Raw genomic sequence first — 14439 nt, forward strand, 5'->3', positions numbered from 1 at the left:
CTGTAGCCACTCTTAAAATATCTTCTAAGCAGTATGTACTGTAATTGGCAAGAGCAGATGTTTGCCTTTCTATAGCAAAAATCATAACTAGAAAAGGACAAATTCACCTTTAGGGAATCCATGAATCTCTGAAATTCAGGAAATATGTGTGATAAAGAAAATGCTTTACAAAGGTGGTCTATATTTTAAAAATCATATTTTTAAAAAGGGCAATCATCAATGGAATGTATTTCTTAGATGGAGGCCACTACCAATTATTAAAGTCAATAGAAAGCATTGATAGCGTTTTTATATTAGAAGTTCATTAGTTTCTTCTAAAGACAGTTTCAAAAATCAATTTAAAAGCTATTTCTCAATTAGATTAAAACATCTGGTGATCTTTTATAGGAGGTTCTGAGAACAAAAACCGACGCTCTGTTAAATATTAATGCAGAGCCTTCCAAGTGGAACAGATGTCAAATACTGCCAATAATTTCTTTTTGGCACACAAGAGCCAGGGTGCACGATACCTCTAAAGCTCTCAGCAGGTTCTTATGAACTTGAGAGCCAATGGGCACAAAACCCTCCAACTGAAATCCTTCTACACCCTGGCATGTGGTCAGTGAAACCATCCTGAAAATAGGGCAGACACTCACGTCACTCTGGTTTTTGGCTGTCTTCAGGGAGTGCAGCATCTTGGGGTCATCATTGATGCTGAGGGCACCAATCATCTTGCCTTTGCTCTTCTCATAGTCCTTCTTGTACATCACCTGCAAGGACACCGCACATGCTAACTGATCAGCAGGGACATCCCAGGCCAGCCGCCCAGCCCAGGGCCACACTCACATCGCTGGCATTCTTGCTGTTGGCTTTGGCTGCCAGCAGGGGGATGGCATCCACCTTGATGTCAAACTTCTTAGCTTTGCTCTTCTCCCAGTCTTGCTTGTAGACGTTCTGGGAAAGTTTCAGAAAAGAAATTATTTTAAAAAAGACATTGATAACAGGTTAATCCAGTGAATATAAAAAAAGTCAAGAGTTTTATCTGTAAACTTATTTCATCTGTGAGTAATTGGTTAACCAAACAGTAGTATAACTATTGATCTATTATATAGTTTCCTCTACACCACTAAAAATATTAATAGCATATTCTTTTTTAATTGTTTAAGAACCTTCTAAAGGGGCTGGAGAGATGGATCAGAGGTTAAGAGCGTTCACTGCTCTTCCAGAGGTCCTGGGTTCAATTCCCAGCAACCACATGGTGGCTCACAACCATCTGTAATGAGATCTGGTGCTCTCTTCTGGCCTGCAGTCATACATGCTGTATTTATAATAAATAAATAAATCTTTAAGAAAAGAGAACCTTCTAAAGACCCTTGTCCATACCACAAATAATTATATAATAGACAACTTAGCAAAGGTAAACTGAGAAATTTATATGGGAGAAATCTCAAAAACTCTAAAGATTATCAAACGGATAAATGAAAGAATGCTTGTGATAATAACAGAGGCTATGGAAATGACGCCTGATGATGAAGTAGCTCTCCAGAGCATGCAAGACCTAAAGTCCCCATTTCCAGTCATAACGATCTCCACAGCTAGCCGCACTGAGTCTAGCTCTGTGTCTTCAGGCAGACACACACTTTCTCTCTTTCCACATATGACGCAAGCATGTGGTATCTTACTCACATCGCTCAGATTATAAGCATTGACTCTGTGCTGGATGAACTCTGGTGCATCTGCTGGCACGTGGCACTTGAATTTCTCACCTTCATGCTTTGCTTTGTAATTCAGCTGAGAGAGAGGGGGAGAGGAGCGAGAAAGGGTGAATAGATGTTGCTGTGGGCTGACTGTGCTCCAAGCTTCATGCAGTTGAAACTTAGTCCCTTAAAGTCACGTGGGTGGTATTTGACAGGAGGCCTCTGTCAGAGGTAAATGGTTCATGAGAGCTCTGCCCTCTTGGACTGATTCATCTGCAGGAGTGGCTTCATTGTACAAGTGAGTTCTGAGGAGGGCGTGATGCTTGATCTCCACCTCCCTGAGCGATACCTGTACCATGCCATGATTCAACAGGAAGCCCTTGCCTGAGCTGGTACAAAGACCTTCTATCTCCCAGCCTTTGGAACTGTGCACTAAGTAAACCTCTTTTTGAGAGGTGAGGAGGTGGTTTTAGAAATAGCATCTTACCATGTAGCCCAGGCTGTCCTCAAACTCAAGATCCCCTTGCCTCCCAAGTGCCAGAGTTTCACTCAAGGGCCACATGTCTGCTAAACTTCTATTCTTTATAAATTACTTGGTTCCAGGTATTTTTTTTATAGCACAGAAAATGGACACAGCAGATATTCAAACAGTTGAAAGTAGGAATTTCCTTGAATTTATGTAAGACAGTACTGGTAGCCTTTTTAAGAAAAATGCTTCAAAGAGCTACTCAGTCTTGTCAGTGTCTCATTCCCTCTCTCAGAAGGATTATGGACAACTAGACTTCACTTTGACATTTCATAACTGCTACTGTACTATAGACACATTAACACACTTCGTCAACACCACTGGAATGAACCTGGAGGGCATGAAAACGCAGTTATGAAATTCTGTAATCAGAGCAGTAACAGAACCAGCAATAACTCCCAGTAACTTCTTACCGCAGTTAGATAAAGTCCTGGCCATGCCATCCCCGCAGTAGGCTTTCCTCAACTACCCACCCACAGTGTTCTTCCAGCCGTTCTTCTTCCTGCCACCCTCGCTTAGTTTTTGATTAAAGTCTAATTACACCATTTTCCCGCCATTCCGTTTCCTTCCTCCAGCTCCTCCCACGCCCCCTTACTCCCTCTCAAATCCCTGGCCTCCTTCTCTTCAATTATTACTTTACATGCACGCATGCATGCATAAATATATAAGTACTACCTGCTGAGTCCATTCAGTGCCGCTTGTATGTACATGATTATTTCAGGGCTGGCCACTGGTACTGGATAACCAACTAAGGGGCTCCTCCCTGTGGGAAGACTCTCTCTCCCCCTCAGCATCCCTTAGTTACCTGTAGTTCTTTGTCTGGGGCTGGGGCGCCCTGAGACTCTCCCTTCACATTAGCATATCTGTTGGTATCATTGGTCAGGTCTTGTTGAGGTAGCCATACTGTTGAGGTATCGTGAGTGAAGCTTGCCTGTCATTTCTAGGAGACATAATCTCACAGCAGATTTCATGGTCCTTTGGCTCTTAACATCTTTCTATGAACTTCTTCCTTGACGTTTCCTGAGCCTTAGGTACAGTAGTTATGTAGTAGAGATATCTATTGGGCTATTTTTAATTTAAAACATTTTTAAATTACATTAAAAAAATTTGTGTGTGTGTGTGCGCGCGCGCGCGCACATGCGCGCACACGCACGCAACAAGTTTGACAAGTGACAAGAGGTCAGAGGACTATTTTTGAAGTCAGTTCTCTACTTCTACTATGTAGAAGGAGATCAGGGATGATGAAACTCGGGTCATCAGAATTGGTGGTAGGCACCCACTGAGCCATCTCAGGGGCCCCCATATTTGAACTCTCTGTCTCCTCATTACTGCCTGGAGTAATGCTTTGTCCTAAGTGTACCTTTCTTTTTGTAAAGTCTTTGTGACCTTACCAGAACAGGAACACTTCCCTTTTCACCTGTCAAACAATACCTCTGCTGCTACTGTTTTCTTAAGCGGCACCAAGTTCTAGTGTGCACAGGACACATTTTAATAAGAAAGGCAATCCTATGAAAAAAATCAGTGAATTATTAAAAAAAATTAGTTACTGTGGTGTTATGTAACAATCTGCTGGGGGTTACAACTCGATCTAGCAGCTTCATTTACGTTTTATTAAAGCAAAGTCTGAAATGTGGCATTAATGGCTTGACAGATGAATCCTTGAAGACACTGAGACTTTCAGTAAGCCAACCCTTCCCACGTGAGTTAGGACACTTACATCACTGAGCTGTTTGGTGTTGAGCTGGGCTTGTAACAGCACAGGAGTGTCGGTGACCGCTGTGAATCTGGTCTTATCAGGGTGCACTTTGTACGTATGCTGGAAGAGAAGACAGCTTCGCTGATACTTTACACTGTAATTTTCTATTCCTGTTCATCCCACACCCGTGCAGGCGAAGTTTACATCCAGAACTTTGCTCTCTATAGTTCTGAAAAACTTATTCCATGCTAGGTCCTCTTCTTCTCTGTTTCTCTTGCCCTTCTTTCATCTCTCACCCCCCTCCCAGTGTTCTGCTGTAGATGAGTCGTTTCTTTTACTAAAATACAATTACATTATTTTCCTCAATTTCTTTCCCCTCCCCCACCTTTTCTCTCCTCTTCTGGTTTTTCTACACTTGATATTAGCCAAAAGGCTGAGAAATAATCATGTTTTCTGCTGCATCTATGCTCAATCTTCTAAGCACTAGTATGCTGCTGTCCTGAAACTGTGTTCAGTCAGGGCTGTACTTTGAGCTACGAGTTCTACACATCCCTCCTCCTTCCTCTTTGTACTCTCCCCCCTCCCCTCCGGCACATCCCAGTCACGTCTCCTCTCAACTTCCCTTTCTTTCTGGAGACTGTTCTTTCTGTTTCTCTGACCCCGATCTTGGCATGGCCTTGACCACCACCACCACCACCACCACCACCACCACCACCACCACCATCACCACCACCCCACCCCACTCCTGTCTCTTCACATCATCCCCTTATAGTAGATGATCTCTTCCTTGCTCCTGAGTCCTCCTTGTTCACTGCCTGTCTCTTCCACTCCAGTGGAACTTCCTGGAGAGCAGGTCACCTTGAATCCCTAGTCCCCAGCACCAAGGGCAGTGCTTGGCTCATGCTAGCCCCTGGTGTCACTTTGTTGGGCAATAAACACTCTGATTATGACAAACCTGGATAGTCTCCTTTTGCCCTGAATTTATAGCTGTACAACCTAATAAAAATAAAGACATAAAACCTGAAAGAATCTCATAGCCAATGGACTTCTTCCTTGTGTTCTCTAATCCCACCCCCAAAGCCAAATTTAAATAAAATATTGCTTCCTGAACACTAGGGGATAGCATTTAAACTCCTGTTCAGTATACCACTAGATGTCACAAGCATCCCGCACCCAATCTGAAGAACTTCGGGCAGCTGACTTACATCTTTACACTGGTCCAACTTCTTGATAGCTTCATATTCTTGAGTTATCGTCTGAGGGAAATAGCATTTCCCTTTATCTTCTTCATATTCTGCTTTGTAACTCTTCTAAAATGCACAAGAATAAAATAAATCAGGATGGCTGTTGCTCCCAAACAATGTCACTGGAGGCCAGAGTAACTGGATCCAAACTTACGTCACTGTTTTGAGCTGAAACTTTCATGCAATGTGTTTGGTACGGGTCCTCATAGCTGCCTACGTAGTGACCCAAAATATTCTTTACGTATGAATCTTTATATTTAGCCTAATAAAGAAAACACAATACTTTGTGTTAACAGTGATTTTTCAATGGGCAGGAAAGCCTTTCCACCCAAGAGGTGGGCATGGCCTTCCAAACCTCACTGAAGTTCTTCAGAAGGGTGTCGAGTTGATACTTAGGGGTCTCACAGTAATTCATACTCTTGGCCTTTGTCTTCTCATAGTTTTCCCTGTAGAGTCTCTGTCAAAGGAAAAAAAACAAAATTGAGCAAAGGAAAAAAAATGTATCTCACACACTAACAGCCTTCAGCGTCATTGCCAGACTTGAAACAATGGGATGGGATTGGTATGTTTTCTTCCACCTTTTCCCACTATGAAGAAAGAGTACCCTTGAGGCTCACGTCTTGTATGACATCAGATGCTAATAATGGCAAGCGTTCCTCATACCTGTCTCAGTATTGCTCAGACTGAAAAAGAAAGCACGAGAATGCTGCCACTCAAGAGAGGGTCTGCCTTGAAGTAACTGCCCCATTTGCATGCTCTTGAAGAACACGGATTTCTTAAAAAGTTGGAGTAAAACAAGCCCTGAGGCCTAAGAAGGGCCTGAGGACACAAGCAGTCCCACAAAGGCCACCAGATCACCACTCGATGCAAACACATTTCATCCTACCCCTGGAGGTCAGCTTTCCCAGCTAAGCTTCCATTTCCTTTAAAGCGGCTGTCCTCCAATGATGGCTTTTAAGGCTTTTAGTCCTTTAATGCATGTGTCTGTCATATGTTTCTTCACACTCCCCTTTAATCCTCTCATATAGAAACCTCAAAATACACTCAGTAAAAGCAGGGGTACTTGTAAATGACATGAAATGCAAGAAGAATTTCTTTCTCATTAGGAATTACGAAGGCAGTTTCGGTAGATTTTTTTTTTTTAAAGTAAAGATTAAAGTCTTCAAAATGAAACTAACATTTTATAAAATTCTTAAACTGAAATATCTTGCTTCTACATTCACGCTTCATCTGGTTTTTCTGTTTGGTCTCTCAGTTGGTTTCTCACTTCCTGCTTTTTGTTTTCTGCATATCTTTGCAAACACCTTAGTTCAGGGCATTGTGTGAGTGCACACCCACACTGATACTAGGAACACTGTGTATACCAATACATTTAGCCCACTTCTGGGAACTAAAGCAGTGTGTCTAGGGTTTGTTTTCTCCTTGTGAAACAAAGGCATGGAGGAGATCAAAGAAGCAGCCAAGAGAAGAAAGACATCACAAACGGTGTACCTCAGCTAACCAGAGCCTCTCCACATTGAATTTGCCATGTGAATCTGAGATTTGAGTGGAGGTTGACATCCAACTCGAGATTATATTAATTAGTGGGGTACCCACATCAAAACAGAGTGGTTTGGCAGAGACACTCACGTCACTCTGGTTTTTGGCTGTCTTCAGGGAGTGCAGCATCTTGGGGTCATCATTGATGCTGAGGGCACCAATCATCTTGCCTTTGCTCTTCTCATAGTCCTTCTTGTACATCACCTGCAAGGACACCGCACATGCTAACTGATCGGCAGGGACATCCCAGGCCAGCCGCCCAGCCCAGGGCCACACTCACATCGCTGGCATTCTTGCTGTTGGCTTTGGCTGCCAGCAGGGGGATGGCATCCACCTTGATGTCAAACTTCTTAGCTTTGCTCTTCTCCCAGTCTTGCTTGTAGACGTTCTGGGAAAGGAATTAGCAAAAGTGAAGACCCAGGCTAACTCGTCATTTTATTCTCAACAGAAAACAAAAGGACCCTGCCCAGGGTCTAGGAAATTGTGCATATTTAAGAGAATTCTCTTTAAGATGGAGCTTGTGATTCTGAGGTTTCTTGTTCTGCATCAGAATCTCTCATCCAATTATCTCAATTCCAGGGGTCACACTAATATCTGAGTTCTGATCTAAATAGTAGAGAGTGGTACAACATTCTGCAGTGAGCCCACTCTTGGTGGCTTTAGACATCACTTTCCTTTGTCCTTTAGACCCACTGAGAGGTCATTTTCTGAATCACTCTACTGCCCACTGATGCTGAATAATCACAGTACTTGTTTTGGGAATCATTGAAGAAGAGGGCAATTTAACTTTTCTATAAAATTTAATTTGGAAAATTAAAGCTGACAGTGGCCTTTTGCCCTTTAGATGTTCTGTGCTATCATTAGCATAAGCTTTCTTACATATAGAAGTAACTCTAATTTATGTAAAAAGGGACACCATAGGCCTGTGGAATAAAGGACAAAAGATCATATACTAGGAAAATTGAATTAAGGCATAGTATACATAAATGCTGCTAACAGATCTACCATTAAGGTTTACAATGGAATCCACATGCATGGTGACATTTTAGAGGCTGGTTAGAAAATATTAGGGTTACTAACAACTGAATGATGCTACTTACAAAATGACTACACAGAGGCAGCAGGGATCTACAAGGCCAGCTTAAAGGTACATTGACGGAGAGGTAGAAACACGACACAATGACACTGAAGCAGTCATTGAATTACAATGAAACAACTCAAAACTAGGTGCACGGCTGTCGCTGTACCACCCACATGCTGCAGTCCACGAGGCACTTACGTCACTCAGGTTATAGGCGTTGACTCTGTGCTGGATGAAGGCAGGCGCATCCGGAGGTATATGACACTTGAATTTCTCACTCTCGTGTTTGGCTTTGTAGTTTAGCTAAAGAGCAGGAAGTAGGGTACAGGGGCAGAGAGAGAGGATCATTAGGTCCGGAAGAAAAAGATTCACCAAATACTCCTTCAGACAGTTTGCGAAATAACTGACGAAGATCATGTGAGCAAGAGCGTAGGAAAGTCACTCCACACTGCTGAACCTGGGTCCTGGACCCTGGTAGCTGTCATCATGTCCATCAAGGTCCACCATGTCCTCCACCACAAGGTGACAGAATGAGGTAGCTCTTCATACACATTCCTATCCACGCCTTTCACAACTGGCCCCTTTGGTTCAGACACCCTGTCCTAGCTTCCTTATCCTTGCTGATGTCACTTACTGGAGATCCCTTCCTAAGTGTCACCTTTCATATATCATGCTTACTGATACTGTAGTCCAACTGCCACTTTTGGCCATAAATACACTAAGGCCATTTTTTTCTTTTTTTCTTTTTATAATTTAATTTCAGCCACGGATTCCCTTGTTCTCCCCCCTCCTGCCCCCCCCCTCCGCCTTCCCCGCATCCCACCACCCATTCCCATCTCCTCCAGGGCAAAGACTCCCCTGAAGATTGAGTTCAACCTGGTAGATTCAGTCCAGGCAGGTCCAGTCCCCTCCTCCCAGGCTGAGCCAAGTGTCACTAGGGCCATTTTTATTTTTATTTTTTTAGACTAATACAAGCTTGGAGGTCCATACTGAAAGCTCATACAATAATGCTTATTTCCAGGTTTCCATTTTTTAGAAAGTTATTTGGCAGAGAGAAGCCTGTATGTTACATATCTGGTCTGGGTCACAGACTGTATACTCGAAACACATCTCCTATCATGTTAGTTTTCACACATGTACAAATTATGTAAGAGAAAGAGGCCCAAAAGATTAAGTCATTTGAATACCTTGTCACAAGAAGCTGGGATGTGAGTCTAGTTTTGTCTAAATTTAGAATTTGTGTTCTTTTTAATACTTTAAGCCGCACTGGTTTCCTTGGATGAACAATTTTACTAAGTGTTGTCTACTTGAAAAGATTCAGTATATCCAGATAGGAAAATATTTTAACTGATTACAAATATATAAACATCTACTAAAATGTAATAGTCTTCTAATAAATGCAATCAAATAAGAAGTTGGATTTTATGCACTGAGAAGGTAGTGGTAGAGCATTATTCCCAGCATGAACAAGGCTCGGGGTTTGATCCCAGAACTATAAAATGGAACAAACCGAACTTCCACATAGATTTATGAAATGTCTCCCCACCCCCATAACTGCTTCCCCAGATAACTTAGAAGAACTTACATCACTCAGCTGTTTGGAATTGACCTGAGCTTGCAACAGAACAGGAGAGTCGGTAACTTGAGTGAACTTGGTCTTATCTGGGTGGGCTTTGTAGGTGTGCTGTGAGGAAACAAAGGAGTTTGGTTTAGTGGTGTCTGTGAGGTCCAAGGGGGCCTATGAACCAAGAAAGAAGAACCTGTCCCACCCCACCCCAAAGAGACTGGTGGTTGAGCAAACATTTCTTGTGTTTGTTTTTAGCTAGATTGCAGTTTGTTTGAGAGATGCTCTTCTATGAATAGAAAGAATGACCCCATGTCTTCAGATTCCTGAGAGCTCTTCACAGTAATGAGCTAGAATTAGCTCCTGAGACATGGGATGCCAGCAGAAAAAGAAGAATATCTTCTATGAAATAGATGCTGTTTCTTACGAGTGCCTCGCTCACACATATTTGTAAAGTGGTCAACATTTTGAAAGGATCTTGACCTCCAGATGCCACAAAGAGCAACAATATCTGGATCAATGTCCTTGAAGTAGGAAGGATCTGGTTTAAGGATGAGGGACAGCTTTGTCACAACTTCACTCTGTGAACGTACATCTTTACACTGATCCAGTTTCTTGATTGCTTCATACTCCTGGGTGATGGTCTGGGGGAAGAAGCCTTTGCCTCTGTCCTCTTCATACTCTGCTTTGTAGTTTTTCTAGGAGGGGAAAATAATCAGATGTAAGGCTCCAATTATTGTTTTATGCCTTCAACCTACAACATCATATTTAGAAAGTAAAGACAATGAATAGCCTTAGGACTTACGTCACTATTTTGGGCCGTCACTTTCATACAATGTGTGTGATACGGGTCCTCAAAGCTGCCTACGTAGTGTCCCAAAATATTCTTTAGGTAGGAATCTTTATATTTAGTCTGAAAGACAAAATGTACCTCATTTATTAATTGATCATCGGCTTATTAAATAAAAGAGCTTTTAGACAGAATGGGCGACAGTCTGGTCACTTACATCACTACTGAAATTCTGCAGTACGGAATCAAGCTGGAACTTGGGGGTCTCACAGTAATTTATGCTCTTGGCCTTTGTCTTCTCATAATTTTCCTTGTATAGTTTCTGCCAAAGGGGGGGAAATCAGTTAAAATAGATCCTGTCACTCCCACACTGATTATAACGCTCACATTTTCCAACACCAAACAAAAGAAGAAAAGACGCCACCTGTCAACTGCCTCAGAAACTGACAGTCAAACACTCCATGTCATGGTATTATTAGCAATGATTGTAAAAGGCGAGTTTTTAACATTTCAAAAACTTCAGAAGCCAACATGTTACCTCTAGCTGAGCCTTGGTGGCAGGTCCATGCCTCTGAGCTGCTCTCTCTCTCTCTCTCTCTCTCTCTCTCTCTCTCTCTCTCTCTCTCTCTCTCTCTGTCTCTGTCTCTGTCTCTCTGTCTCTCTCTCTGTCTCTCTCAGCACACTTACACTCTCACTGACTGCGCTCCAAGTACACAGAGGCTATGATAATGGCAGGCTATTTAGCTTTATTATTTTTCAAATAAACTTTCATAAAAAAGTAAGTTGAAAAAATACACAATTATATTTAAAAATAAGACCCACATGAGAATTTGAATTAGAACTAGAATCAGACCCATATGAGCACACACGGGTCATCACTAGCTCTCCTTCACTGCTGGCATTTATATTTAGCCCTAAAACAACAAAATCAATCAATGATCGTTTCAACTGCATGGCTGAGAAAGCAGACTGTCACCAATTTTTTCATGTTGGGTTTTCAAAACGTCAATAATTCTATTCCTTTGTAAGACATTCCAGGTTCTGGCAACAGTAGATTTGAGTCTAAGATAGTTTGTTTGATAAACGTACCCTTCATTGGGAAAACAGAAGCATTTAGTGTTGAAGTTACAGCAGAGCAATTTGGAGAGATGAATTAAGCCCCTCTCCCTTGCCCTCCCACTCCTTAGAAACATGCACACACTCCCCACCATGCTGACGTGGTTCAAGGGTGGGGAAGCATTAACTAACCTAGTCAGAGAGCTATGTAAAAATCTTTGAATCTTGGAAAAAGTTTAATATAATCTGTCTATCTAAAACCTCAAATTATCACACATTTAACCTGGGTGTTTGTTGTGTATGTGTGTATTTCCTGTGTTTGTTGTACATGTATATATTTTGTGTGTGTGTGTGTGTGTGTGTGTGTGTGTGTGTGTGTGTGTGTGTATTTAGTCAAATTGGTAAATTGATCTTGGACCTTTAGTCTTTTTTTTTTTTTTTTGGTTTTTCGAGACAGGGTTTCTCTGTGTAGCTTTGCGCCTTTTCCTGGAACTCAGTAGCCCAGGCTGGCCTCGAACTCACAGAGATCCACCTGGCTCTGCCTCCCGAGTGCTGGGATTAAAGGCGTGCGCCACCACCGCCCAGCGGACCTTTAGTCTTTTAATACAAGGCTCTGGCTTATTTTATCTATTTCAATTCCAATAGCTTACTTGGGGTCTTTTTTTTTTAAGCATCAAGTGCTTTATTTTTTTTAAAGATTTATTTATTTATTATGTATACAATGTTCTGCCTGCATGTATGCCTGCACACCAGAAGAGGGCACTAGATCTCATTACAGATGGTGTGAGCCACCACCATGTGGTTGCTGGGAATTGAACTCAGGACCTCTGGAAGAGAAGCCAGTACTCTTAACCTCTGAGCCATCTCTCCAGTCCCTTACTCGGGCTCTTAACAACTCTCCAGGTAGAAGCAGGCAGGGAACATGTCAGGAGGCATTTTCTGAGTTCAGTGTCTGCAGATGATAGTTTCAGGGGGTAGCTCTGTTTTTGAAAGTCTCATTTTACGTGTTCAGAAACCCAGCACAATGTGTTCCAGGCCCACAAGGAGGCCCAGATTCTGGAATCCTCTAAGCAGATGAGGACTTCCCTACCCTTTGAACTCATTCCACTGGCTGCAGACAGTAAGGCATGTTATGTTTAGAGACACTTAGGCTTCTATGGCTAGTCAACTCTGAGTGACTCCTTCTCCATAACATTAAAACATTAGCAAAGCTATACAGAAATACAGGTATCACACAAGGAGGAAGACTCCATCTCTCGCAAGGTTAAGGTTTAAAAACATTTGTGAAGACAGTTGACTTACATCGCTGAGGACGTTTCCTGCTGCCTTCAGCTGCCTGAGCAGTGGGTTCTCTGAAGCAGGAAGTACATTATAGTCAGCTTTCGCTTTATTCTTCTCGTAGTCTTCTTTGTATTTTACCTGTGGGATGAAATAAAATAATAAAGTAACTCCACGGGTTATTTTTGTCCTCTTCCCCATTATAGCGATTATGACATGACTCCACAAATCAATTTCCTCTTTAGAAAAATGGCAGCTTGACATTTTATCACCACAATACCCATAGTAAGTCCTAGCAGCAGTACAGAAACTGCATGAATTTCCAGGAACCTTTTTCTTTTCATTCATTTTATTCATTCAAAAATATCAGAGGGAGTTGATTATGTGCCTGGCTTTGGGAAAGACACAAAAAAGAACAACATATGGTCTCTGTCCTCGGAAGGAGAAAGACACATAAATATTGGGGGAAAGAGAGAGACACAAACAGTGACAGCGCATCGTGCCCCAGATGTCTGCTCCTGTAGATCCTTCCCTCAGCTTCTCACTTCCAGCTGCCATCTGCCTGTACATCCTAAAGACAAGACGCTAGGAGCACCACCAACTCCGCGTTTATGCCTTTTCTAGAGGCATGTTTGAGCGAGCACGTATTTCATATACAGGCAGGAGAAGAATGAGCCAGTGGGATGAATGGTGGAAACCTCAGCTTTCCTCTCTTTCTTCCCACCTTGTACTTTAAATTCCAACCACGGCAGGAGCTGTAAGTTTGGGGCTGGGGACATGATAAGGAATATGTCCACCGTGAGCAGAACAGCATGGTCTTGAGTCAGACCATGATCTCTAGTCTGACTTGTATTTGGGAAGTGTAACCACTGAAGTCTGAGGGATCCTAAATAATTCACTACCTCTACAAGCTTTACAAAACAAGGCCAACCCACTTAGTAGACAATGACAGGTGACGGCACACAACTGAAACCCAGATGCGTCAACCCTACTGCCTAACCAGAGTACCACAGGGGCTACTCCACAGGCTCTATAGGCATGGGAGACCTGCACAACCTTTCTACCTCATGGAATTATAAACTCCCTCGAAAAACAGAACTGAGCAGAAAGGACAGTCCCCAATCCTACCATGCCACCTGCCTCTGTCATGTGGAAGAACTGTTAGGGTTTATGACAATGTCATCCCTCCTCTTACAAACCAGATCTCCTCTCCTTCAAGGGCATCAACCCAGCAGTTTTCTCTCAGTCTCAGCTCAGTGTTACCTCTCTGTTGGATTTTTCCATCAGTATAGCAGCACAGCATTGTATGTTCTATCTTAAAACATTCCTTATCAGTCTTTCCCACCAGATACCATCTCTTTTCTTTTGGGAAAATTATTGAAAGAGCTTAGTATACTCTGACCTCCAGTGGTTTCTTCTCTATTATTCAGTCACAAGCCCTCTCTAAGCAAACTCAACCAACTCATTCTTTGGGCTGCCAGTGACTCTCTAGGTAGAAACACTTGTGACAAGTGATAACGCCATTCTCCCCTTCCACCTGCTCTACACACTCCTGCTACCTCTCAACTGTGCTCCAATCTCACCTGGAAGCATGTCAGGGTTCATTCAGTGGAGATGTCCACCCACTCTACCTTTGTGCTGTCCAGTCTCATGACATTACTTTCCACACACTTATGTCCCCCAATTTTATATAAAATTCCCACAGACATTTTTTGAACCTCCAGACTCATAAATCAACCCGCCAACTTGATATTTCCACCTGAGCATCTAAAAAGTATCTGAAACCTAACATGTTTGAAGATGAACTCCTGTTTCAAGCCCCTAAGAATCACTTTCTCTTTCAGTAATCTTCCCTGTATCCTTCAAGAGAAATCCCATCCAAATGGCTGCTTAGACTGAAAGCTTTTTCTCATATCTCATATCCAATCCTTCACCAAATCAAGTGTGCTCCACTTCCTAAATATTTCTCATTTCTTGCCCTGCTGGTAA

The 14439-nt window shown here is 42.5% G+C and overlaps 1 protein-coding gene across 2 annotated transcripts in view; it reads right to left on the reverse strand.

Moving 5' to 3' along the window:
* Nucleotides 1–14439, reverse strand: part of Neb (nebulin) — a 197974-nt gene that overhangs the window by 163009 nt on the left and 20526 nt on the right. For both annotated transcript variants that reach the window (XM_059260462.1, XM_059260461.1), the window contains exons 11-25: nucleotides 12475–12591; nucleotides 10334–10438; nucleotides 10132–10239; nucleotides 9920–10024; nucleotides 9348–9446; nucleotides 7961–8065; nucleotides 6962–7069; nucleotides 6772–6885; nucleotides 5498–5599; nucleotides 5297–5404; nucleotides 5104–5208; nucleotides 3920–4018; nucleotides 1666–1770; nucleotides 826–933; nucleotides 636–749 (exon numbers count right to left, since the gene is read on the reverse strand). In XM_059260462.1, the coding sequence (XP_059116445.1) occupies nucleotides 636–749; nucleotides 826–933; nucleotides 1666–1770; nucleotides 3920–4018; nucleotides 5104–5208; nucleotides 5297–5404; nucleotides 5498–5599; nucleotides 6772–6885; nucleotides 6962–7069; nucleotides 7961–8065; nucleotides 9348–9446; nucleotides 9920–10024; nucleotides 10132–10239; nucleotides 10334–10438; nucleotides 12475–12591 (1602 nt within the window). The remainder of the gene's footprint in view (nucleotides 1–635; nucleotides 750–825; nucleotides 934–1665; nucleotides 1771–3919; nucleotides 4019–5103; nucleotides 5209–5296; nucleotides 5405–5497; nucleotides 5600–6771; nucleotides 6886–6961; nucleotides 7070–7960; nucleotides 8066–9347; nucleotides 9447–9919; nucleotides 10025–10131; nucleotides 10240–10333; nucleotides 10439–12474; nucleotides 12592–14439) is intronic.

This window comes from Peromyscus eremicus, chromosome 4, assembly GCF_949786415.1.
Source record: "Peromyscus eremicus chromosome 4, PerEre_H2_v1, whole genome shotgun sequence".
Lineage (NCBI taxonomy): Eukaryota > Metazoa > Chordata > Mammalia > Rodentia > Cricetidae > Peromyscus > Peromyscus eremicus.